This window comes from Haliotis cracherodii, unplaced genomic scaffold (genome assembly GCF_022045235.1).
Source record: "Haliotis cracherodii isolate W230 unplaced genomic scaffold, xgHalCrac1.p SCAF_9, whole genome shotgun sequence".
Taxonomy (NCBI): Eukaryota; Metazoa; Mollusca; class Gastropoda; order Lepetellida; family Haliotidae; genus Haliotis; species Haliotis cracherodii.
The window spans coordinates 18,346,940-18,358,396 of record NW_027266343.1 but is presented as its reverse complement, the minus strand read 5'-3'; the positions used below and the strand labels follow the sequence as shown (position 1 = coordinate 18,358,396).

Sequence of the window (11,457 nt, the reverse complement as noted above, 5' to 3'; positions counted from 1 at the left end):
TGCTCTGGAAAAACACATCCCTGTGAATCAAGCTTGTTGACATGAAAACGGAAACAATAACAATACTTAAAATTCATTCCAGTTGTGTTATTTCATACGCCCAATTGTGTTATTTCACATGACCAATTGTGTTACTACACACTTTCAATTGTTACTTCACGCATGTCCAATTGTGTAATTTCATTCTTGTCCAATTGTGTTATTTCACTCATGTCCAATAGTGTTACTTCACACGTTCAATTGTGTTATTTCATTCATGTCCAGTTGTGTTATTTCACACATGTCCAATAGTGTTACTTGACACATGTCCAATTGTTATTTCACACATGTCCAATTGTGTTACTTCACACATGTCCAATTGTGTTATTTCACTCATGTCCAATTGTGTTATTTCACTCATGTCCAATTGTGTTATTTCACTCATGTCCAGTTGTGTTACTTCACACATGTCTAATTGTGTTACTTCTCATTTGTCCAATTGTGTTATTTCACTCATGTCGAGTTTTTATTTCACAGATGTCCAGTCCAGGTTAACAGCCTGACATAGAATTGGACATTCTTGTTTATCTTCTACGAATACATAGTTGGCAATAGCCAGGGCTGTATCTAGAGTCCACATATCTGAAGCAGATAAACGTAATGCAGTCACTGAAGGTTTGGGGCGGTCGGGAAGCCTAGTGGTTAAAGCATTCGCTCGTCACGCCGAAGACTCGGGTTCGATTCCCGACATGGGTACAATGTGTGAGGCCATTTCTGCAGTGCCCCGCCGTGATATTGCTGGAATTAAACCAAACTCACTCACTCACTCACTCACTCACTGAAGGTTTGTACATCGGAGGTTATTTCCACAAACACAAACTCATACACACATGTATTTCTTTGTCAGATCAGAAATCCTATGTTACAGGTGACATTCAGGGGAAATCAACAGCATCCTTCTGCAGGTATCTTGGTTGTGTCTTCACACCAAAAGTGTGTGGGTGCTATCGAAAGGGCAGGGTATGCTTACACTTTTATAAACACCTGGTGTCCTTGCTGATTTTCAGTGATCAATTTATTTAATTTTCACTGCTATTTTGGATTTTACTCTCAATGGAATGTTTCGTCGGATGATCAAGACTGGTTATTCTCTGGCATTGCTGTTTTACATACATATAAAGGGCAGTGGCAGATCCGGGGTGTTTTAAAGGCAGGGGTAAATATCTTAACTGTTGACTTCATCGGAGAGATGTGCCACTGAAAGGCTTTGGATGACATACGTCATGCTACGGTGACACTAATGTCTGAGTATGAAACTGCAAACCAAGCCTATCTTATAATGAACAGTTCAGTTGATGTGATAAAATGGATGTTTGTTTGTATTGACAGTGGTGTCCCTAGTAATATATTGGTTTAGGTACCACATACTTATTTCTAACTAGCAATGAACATGAAGGGAATGGTCTGCTTATTTGTAAAACTGTCATCATTCTTAATCTCTGTATCCCCAGATGATTAGTAGGAGATCAAGTTTCATGTAATCTTGAACAGTATTTCAGTTATATCAGAGCACATCAGCTCAGTGTGAGAGAAAAGTACGAAATGATGCTGATTTGGGCATTAAACACTTTTGTGAAACACACATGCTTGAGTATGGTGCTGACAAACATTCATGGTATGTTTTGGCTTCAAACCCAAAACCTAGAATCCTGACATGCCAAAGGGACACAACCCTTGACAACCAATCGAGGTGACCTAAACAGCTGGTCCACCCATACTCCCTCAAAGAACGGCCATTATGGAATATCCTGTAATTGACAAGAAAGTCTATCTAAATCTGTTTATTTATTTATTTTTCTCTGTCTTCATCATCATCACAGTTCATTCGACTGGGGCTGCTTGTATGTGGAGGATGTTCCCCAAGCCTGGCTGTTGTAGAAGCTCCTGAAACACAGACAAAGAAACAACTTCGATGTATCACCCTTTGAGGACTAAACAGACTGTGAACCCAAGACCTGGAAACAAAATATAAATATGTCAAGTTATCTGTTGTGGTTGAGTGGGATGGGTTTTCCATGATCCATTCATTATAATCTTCAGCGCTATTTTGCCTTTTACGCTGTTTCGTCATATAATCAAGACTGGTTATTCTCTGGCCTTGATGTTTAACATTTGCCAGCATTTCAGTTACATCTCTCAAAGTGAAGGAAAGTTCAACATGATGTAGGTCATAAACATCACCACTTTTGGTAATGAGCTGACAAACCATGGCTCATTATCAGGGTATCTTCCAAAGACAAGGGAGTTAACTCACTGTAAAAGCCCAGTTCACACCCTTGCCAAACTAGGCTGGAATTCTGGAGTTACATTATCGCTGGACAAATGAGTCCTATTGAGACTAATGCATAGTCCAATCAAAACAAACTAGACATCCGATTCATAAACAATATGGATTTCAACGTGCAGATTTCCATCGCCCACAGGATTTGCAAAGCATGTGTACTGTCAACAAGGCATCGACAGATATTTTCCAAATCTTTTCATGTTTTTAATCAAGGTGCTCAAATGATTTAAGGTTAGACCCTTTTTACTACAATATAGATCTTGATTATCGATGTGCTTGTAATAGCCACTGGTGGCGCTACAATCGAGTCACGAAATGCCAGCGTAGTTCTGCAAGAGTGGAAACTGGACTTTTGTAGTGTGTTAACATTATTGCCTCAGGAATATATGTCGGTATTTTGAATACTGATATCAGACCATATGTACAGATTGTAGAGGATAAAAGAACTACCCTGACTGAAGCAATATATGTACATCAAGTCAATGAAGTCAGGTTAACAAGATGTCACTGTATATATACATACCTTCATTTAATAACACAGTTTTGTAACTACCATATTTAGTTTACCTATGAGACGTGCGATTTCTATGTGGGTTGCAATTTGATAGCAGGTTCAGGATTATTACAGTTACCATAATTTAAATAGTTCTCTTACAACCGCCTTTATCAACAAAATACTAAAATAAATGAGCCCGCCCTTCTCAGATGCACACATCCTGGCCTCCCCCTGTATTGTTTAGTTCTGTGCTTATCCCCAGCAATCATTTACTTGTGCTTTCTAAATGACCAATATTTACATCATAAGGAATTAACTATGATGAAGTGAGTGAGTGAGTATGGTTTTACGCTTCTTTTAGCAATATTCCAGCAATATCACGGAGGGGGACACCAGAAATGGGCTTCACACACTGTACCCATGTGGGGAATCAAACTCGGGTCTTCAGCATGGCAAGCGAACAAGGCTACCCAACCACCTTGCTATGCTAAAGGTGTTGGCAGGTGTGGATACTCAAATTAACTGCATGACACATTTAAGACTAGGGGTTGGTACTTGTGTTACCTCAGTGATGTGTTAATTTCATGACCTACAGGAAACATATTTGTAAATAAATAAATCTTCTTATCCATCCATATATTAACACATTTCAAATGATTTCTTTAGGACATAACCATTTGTTTGAGGAATTGGTCCAGCGAGTGATTGAGTTTCCACAAAATTTCAACCTGGGGTTAGGCTTAACCAGGAACCTACCTGTAGTTTCTTGATCTTTTTCTGATATTCGTCTCTGTGTTTCTTGTCATTGCCATCCTCAAAGAAATCATGGAAACTCAGGAGCACTCGTATTCTCTTGATGTGTCGACAGGATTCTGCGGATTAACAGTAACAGTGCCATTACCACACATCAAATGGCAGCCCAACTAATTTACACCAACTTCTAGACCAATCTGTAAGTAATCATTATAAGCACCCCTGCAAAAGCCTTGAGTGAGTGAGTGAGTTGAGTTTAACGCCGCTTTTAACAGTATTCCAGTTATATCGCGGCGTGTCAGCCTAATGTGGGACTAAAGCCTGGAGTGATGCATGTCTCGGATGTTTACCACTTCGGTGAAATCCACGAGCACGGGTATGGTGCTGACAAACCTAGAAAACTTAATCGGGGCGAACCAGCATTCAAACCCACAATCATAGGTTTCTGGCGGGCCAAGGGACACAACTCTGCACAGCGAATGGCGGGTCCTTAGACAACTGGGCCCCTGTGCCCCTGCATAAGCCTGGAAACTTACTTGACAGTCCATATCACGTATTAAATTACACCCCTTTTATATGAAACAGCAACACACAGACACACAAACAAACACCAGTGTCAATTTTCTAAGAATATAGTATGATTCACATGCAACAGATAACTGACTGACAGTGCACTTAAAAAAACAGTACAATGACATACATATCTAGCAATCATGTTCCCCAGCAGAGTGTGCTTAATGACAGCCAAACTTACTGTAGATCTGTTTGACAGCTTCTGGGTCAATGGGCGTGGCTATAAGCTCCAGGACAGACAGGTTCCGGAGCCCCGCCCGACACAATCCCGTGACGTCATCAGTTGTCAGTTCCAACATGTGATCCAGCTCCAGGTACTGCAGGCGCTGACAACCTTGAACTAAAACATAGATACACTTGTACTTTACCTTGACAACCTTGAACTAAAATATAGATACACTTGTACTTTACCTGGACAACCCTGAACTAAAATATAGATACACTTGTACTTTACCTGGACAACCTTGAACTAAAATATAGATACACTTGTACTTTACCTGGACAACCCTGAACTAAAATATAGATACACTTGTACTTTACCTGGACAACCTTGAACTAAAATATAGATACACTTGTACTTTACCTTGACAACCTTGAACTAAAATATAGATACACTTGTACTTTACCTTGACAACCTTGAACTAAAATATAGATACACTTGTACTTTACCTTGACAACCTTGAACTAAAATATAGATACACTTGTACTTTACCCTGACAACCTTGAACTAAAATATAGATACACTTGTACTTTACCCTGACAACCCTGAACTAAAATATAGATACACTTGTACTTAACCTTGACAACCTTGAACTAAAATATAGATACACTTGTACTTTACCCTGACAACCTTGAACTAAAATATAGATACACTTGTACTTTACCTTGACAACCTTGAACTAAAATATAGATACACTTGTACTTTACCTTGACAACCTTGAACTAAAATATAGATACACTTGTACTTAACCTTGACAACCTTGAACTAAAATATAGATACACTTGTACTTTACCTTGACAACCTTGAACTAAAATATAGATACACTTGTACTTTACCTTGACAACCTTGAACTAAAATATAGATACACTTGTACTTTACCCTGACAACCTTGAACTAAAATATAGATACACTTGTACTTTACCCTGACAACCTTGAACTAAAATATAGATACACTTGTACTTTACCTTGACAACCTTGAACTAAAATATAGATACACTTGTACTTTACCTTGACAACCTTGAACTAAAATATAGATACACCTGTACTTTACCTTGATAACCCTGAACTAAAATATAGATACACTTGTACTTTACCTTGACAACCTTGAACTAAAATATAGATACACTTGTACTTTACCCTGACAACCTTGAACTAAAATATAGATACACTTGTACTTTACCTTGACAACCTTGAACTAAAATATAGATACACTTGTACTTTACCTTGACAACCTTGAACTAAAATATAGATACACCTGTACTTTACCTTGAGAACCCTGAACTAAAATATAGATACATTTGTACTTTACCTTGAGAACCCTGAACTAAAACATAGATACACTTGTACTTTACCCTGACAACCCTGAACTAAAATATAGATACACTTGTACTTAACCTTGACAACCTTTAACTAAAATATAGATACACTTGTACTTTACCCTGACAACCTTGAACTAAAATATATATACATTTGTACTTTACCCTGACAACCTTGAACTAAAATATATATACATTTGTACTTTACCTTGAGAACCCTGAACTAAAATATAGATACACTTGTACTTAACCTTGACAACCTTTAACTAAAATATAGATACACTTGTTGTACTTTATACTCAACATTGCTCAGGAATTGTTTTTCATTTCCTGGATTCCAGACTTTTTGAAAAATACTGGTCTAAACTATTGTATGCACAACTGCTTTGTGGTAAACACAAAACATTTCCATTTGTACAATAAAAAATAGTGTTTTCAAGGTATTCCATTTCAATTTTCTTAGCATTTTTTTAAACTGTGTACTAATAAAACTGATATATATTATCCTTGTTAGTCCCGACCCTTTTATTCAGAAAAAAACCTTCCTGATGATCACTCATTACTGACCACATATTTCCTGCATGTCACTTTTTCCTCAAGATACACAAAGGAATGCCTGAGCTATGAGAATAAGGTGCCACATACAAAATGGCAGCCATGGTGGCCATACCTAAATAACATCAGGTCCTGTGAATACAGTATGGGCATTCTTCATTCTGTTGTACAATATGACCAGCCACAGGTTTGCAGAGTAGATGTAATTGGTTACAGTGAGAGGTCTGCTACTGAACTACTGTCTCCCTCCCAGTCTGTATGTACATAGTGTCACACAGTGAACTCACCAAGAGGAAGTAGTCCTCCGATACTGATTTCCCGACCACCAATTCCAAGCTCCTGAAGATCAGGGTAGAACTTGGCAATGAGCAACAAACACTTGTTGCTGAAAGACTTTGGTTTCAAACTAAAAAAGAAATATAAATAGGAGAAACAGACAGTGAAAACATTCAATGATAGAGAAACTACATATGTGAATGAACACTGGCGTTTTTATGTAATCAAAGTACAGGAGCAGACACAGTTACTTTGGTTAAGTCTTACGTTTAATGGATATATACACTGCAGCATTTGTCATCAAACAAAATGGGGTTTATGTCACTTTCGTTACTATTTCAGCCATATTACCAACCACAACAAGTGGTGGACAGATCAGTGATCAGGTTACAAGGGCAAGATTATGGATCCAGAGAAAGAAACCTTTGTGACCAACAGATCCACACATCTACTGCTTCTCATAATAAGTTTTAGTCATTTCTTGATGCTAATGACTGTAATATTTCTGATCCAGCACAAAAGCAATACTTACACATTCAGAAATTCTATAAACCAAGATTTTCAGACTATTTTTTTCAGAACTTGATAAATTACTTCTTTGAGAGGCATTTAGAAGATGGAGTACTAAATAAGGATAAGATATACGAATGAACAGCTTGAACAATCTTGGCCCAGATGACAGGTTATAACCCTATGACTTTTCCTACGTATACATTTATGCACATGTATATATTTGCCTTTTCGGCATTTAATAAGATACACAAAAACAATTTCAATGTACACAGTTAACTCAATAATACAGGATTACTTTCAAATATATACTCTCCCTCTCTCTCTCTCTCTCTCTCTTTTCTCTCCCTCTCTTCTCTGAGTCTCCATACAAAAACAAGTGGGAACATTTCAGGAAGATTACAGTATTTTTCATCACACTCTCCATCCATCTCTACAGGTCTGCGTATAACATGAAGGATGGAGAAATTACCATGGGAACAGCGGTGGCACCACCAATGTCGTGACCCCTGGGCACCCTCCCCCAATGGCCCAGAGCACCTCTGGTGAGACAGGGTCGGTGCTGCTGACGTAGTGAAGCTTCTCCAGGAGTCGGCCATAGCAGCTGGCCAGCCAGAGACACCTGCATCAGCATCAGAACAGTGATGCGCATCTTCGTCACATTGTAAACCACTAATCACACACTTCATAGTTCCCAACTTACAGTTTGTGTGAGTGTTTGAGGTTTAACATAGCTATATGTTGGTGGCTTGTAAATAATCAAATCTGGACCAGACAATCCAGTGATTGATATTGAGGGTAACGATCCACACCGTTGGGGTACAGGTGACCGGGAAATATTTACAGAAACACTGAGAAGCAATAAATTCATTACTATGTCTACCTTTTATATGATTTGTAAATATTGATTCTTTTGTTGATAACATATGCAGATATGAGATCAAGATAGTTTCAAGGTGAGCACTATCACTGCAAGGGCCACCATAAATGGGCTTCACACATTGTACCCATGCTGGGAACCCAGGTCTTCAGCATGACCACTAGGCTTCCCCACACCCCTATCTATCAATAAGCATTTCCCATCTGTAAAATCAGATATGAAATAGTTTCCTCACTAAGTAACTTGATAAGAACTTACTTGTCAGTGATATGATTCCCACAGGCAATTATTTTGAGAGAAATGAGACTATCTTGACAACTTTTCAACAGTTCTTCAAGACCAGGTTCAAGGTATGCCCTGAAAAAGAAACATAATCCATCTAAAACTTCAATAATCTTTTCTTTCAAATTCATAAAAGAAGACAAAGAAGCAATCTAACAACTGGTTCCACTTGCACAAACCTATTTTAGCATATAAGGCTGTCTTAACAAAGTTTGCCAAGGGATTTTAGTTTAAGACTTTACCCTTTCCTGTGAGAATTAAACATGTTTTCCGCATGACAAGTTATCACTTACCCACTGTCTCCCCTAAAAACATACTTTATGGAATGGCCAATTATCATGAATGTGTTTGGGCCTGAAGAAATTAGATTTTACAAAAAATATGGACAGTTATTTTCTTAGCAAACTATTCTTGTGGAAATTTCATATGACTTACTACACCCCACCCCAATTTGTAATTATGACTGGTCCCTGAGTACCGGTAGTAACCACTGCTTGAAATGACACATTCTGTCCCTTGTGACATTAATCACTTCTTATGCCGTAACCACTGTTAGTGTACCTGGTAGCTCGGTGATATTCTTCTAGGCTTTCTTCATTGTGTCGTTGTCGGCACTGCAATCCTGGAGAAAAAAGGTAACACTTGAAATCCTATCTCTTGAAATTAATAATGAATATGAGATGAAGGATGCTTTTTTTTTTTTTTTTTCATTATATCATGAAAATATTTCACAATGATCATGATAGTTTGACATTCATATCACGTGGGACAAATGTCTGGCAGTGCAAGGACACAGATCATGCAGCTGCCTCTAGAGGCATGCTTCTATTGCCAAACACTCTAGAGATCCAAGAATCATACACACAGACCACTAGGGATGTCATGATTCACCGATTGTACCGATGCATCGGTAGATAATTCTCACAATACCATACAAGATACATGTAAATTTGTATCGATACAAAATGTTATTGATATCGGTATCCATTTGTTCGTGCATTGATTGATTTTTTTTATTCGAATTGAAATGTCATCATATTTTCTGAATTTGACACACACAAAAACTTGTTAGTGTCTGACACTTGTTTGAATAAACAAAATAAACCTTTTCTAAGTATTATTATTTTACAAAATAATCTACTGATAGCGATTAGAACACATAATTGTGAATGTGATATGTACTTAAAAAGTTTGCTTCTAAATTTACGCACAATTGCTGTATCGAGATACGTATCGTATCTTCACCTAGAAATCGAGATACGTATCGTATCGTGAGGTACCTGTATCATGACACACCTACAGACCACCTACCAAGTATGGCCAAAGCATGATAAATTTTCAATAAAGAAAAACCCTCCATGAATTAATTGGCCAACATATTGTTTTGAAATAATCTTATGCAATATAATTTATGAAACACAAATAACAAGTCAATGACCACAATCATTTCAGACCAATTTCATGACCAATGGGGCCATTTTGTTTTGACTTTGATTTGCAGCCAGCATTTTCGGCTATTCGGGTGTAGTCTGCTCTTACTCAAGCAGTGGATGCTGAGACAAATTCTGTCCTCGAATCCCAAGAGACTGACATTGACTTTAATTTACCCTGATACAACAAAATGCACACACTGCAGTTAGTAGTACAACTAAGTCTAAAGCATTATACACACACGAAGCCACACAGTCAAGACGTGTTATAGACTGAAGTTAGTACACATATCAACAAGCATAGCATTAGTGAGTGAATGTTGTTTTAGGCCGCAGTAAGCAATATAAAAGCTTCATCACAGCAGTCTGTAAATAACCCAGACAGGGCACACCTGAGGCTGAGTTAGTGAGGGGTTTTATTCCAGCAATATCTCTAATCAGGAACACCTGGAATGGTCTTCACATATTGTACCCATGCGTAGAGCATGAGCAATGATCTAGGCCTTCAAGCATGTTGGCACACAATCAGCTAGGTCCAAACATTCTATACTTAGTTGAATCTCCAAGGGGAGACAAACATAGTACTGTCAGAGTGAGTGAGTGTGTTGGGCTTAACGCCACTTTGAACAGTATTCCAGTCATATCTTGGCACGTTAGCTTCATTGGAAAGCTTGGAGTGATGCAGGTCTCAAGGCTTTAACAACTTAGGTGAAATCCATAACCACAGGTATGGTGTCGACAATCATAGAAATCAGGGTGAACTGGGATTTGAACCCACGATCAGAGATTTCCGGCATGCCCAAGGGAAGCAACTCTGCACAGAGAATTTCCGCACCTGTGCCACCAGTACTGTCTGAATCCCCACTAGGGAGCATATAATGAATTCATTAGTACACATATTCACACATTGTTCTAAAGGTTAATGTTCAGCAGTGTTTAGGCAAAACTATCTTCAGTCCATGTCTGGTTCTGTAGTCCTATTATTCCTGACAACTAAAATCACTTCACATGAAATTCCAGTACTCCAGGATGGTCATTGCACCTAATTATTTGATGAATAGGCACAAGGAAAATATTGGGGAAAAAATTGCAGTTCTGTTGAATCATGTCCAATACCACAGAAGCAGTAGCAAGTGTGGGCAGGTTGTAGGGGTGATCTATAAAGAAACTATTACCGAACAATTTCTCTTTTTGTGGGTGATGTGTCAAAGTTAAAAACTTATGTATAGAAAATCTCATTAAAATCAGATCTTTTACTCCTATAAGATACCTCAAAATGTGAAGATTTGAAGACACCTTCATTGAAGGTTGCATTTGGTAGACACAGACTGAACTTTAAAGGATTTGTGGGTTCGTGAGACAAAAAGACAGTCTACCGTCATCTAATTTCTTTACCGACTCAATTTCAAAATTTCTATCTTAGCCAAGGGAGCGCCACAGAGCTCAAAAGTACCCTCCATCGGACACCCTTTTCTGTGTTGATGACATGGCACTCTGAAATGACATGACTTATAAATCCACAACACTATAATAGCTGACTACAATCGTTTTCTAGATACTGAAATTAGACATGCTTGTCTTAATACTTCGCCTACTAAAAGAGAAGCCTCGACACTTATTGGCTGATCAGAAATTTCAGTGGATGCAACCCCCTCTGGACAGTCCTGAAGATCTTCATGCTTAGAGGTATAATATCACAGTAAAAGATCTGATTTCAATGAGACTGGGTGAATAGGGGCCTTTCGCTCTGAATTCAAGGCAGTTTTTCTTGCCTCCTCCCAATCCTCCACCCCCCAAAAAATTAAAATGAATCGTCCAAAAGTTGAAACAGTTCCTACAACTT

The 11,457-nt window shown here is 38.2% G+C and overlaps 1 protein-coding gene across 3 annotated transcripts in view; it reads right to left on the bottom strand.

Annotated features, from left to right (window-relative positions):
• Positions 1-1,836: 1,836 nt before the first annotated feature.
• Positions 1,837-11,457, bottom strand: part of LOC139452155 (uncharacterized) — a 35,657-nt gene continuing 26,036 nt past the window's right edge. For 2 of the 3 annotated variants that reach the window (XM_071233500.1, XM_071233501.1), the window contains exons 10-16: positions 8,746-8,806; positions 8,161-8,259; positions 7,495-7,644; positions 6,524-6,642; positions 4,327-4,485; positions 3,576-3,691; positions 1,837-1,923 (exon numbers count right to left, since the gene is read on the bottom strand). In XM_071233500.1, coding sequence (XP_071089601.1) covers positions 1,861-1,923; positions 3,576-3,691; positions 4,327-4,485; positions 6,524-6,642; positions 7,495-7,644; positions 8,161-8,259; positions 8,746-8,806 — 767 coding nt within the window. In that variant the 3' untranslated portion in view covers positions 1,837-1,860. Of the gene's footprint in view, positions 1,924-3,575; positions 3,692-4,326; positions 4,486-6,523; positions 6,643-7,494; positions 7,645-8,160; positions 8,260-8,745; positions 8,807-11,457 lie in introns of those variants that run through there. The other variant, XM_071233502.1, reaches the window with a different exon arrangement.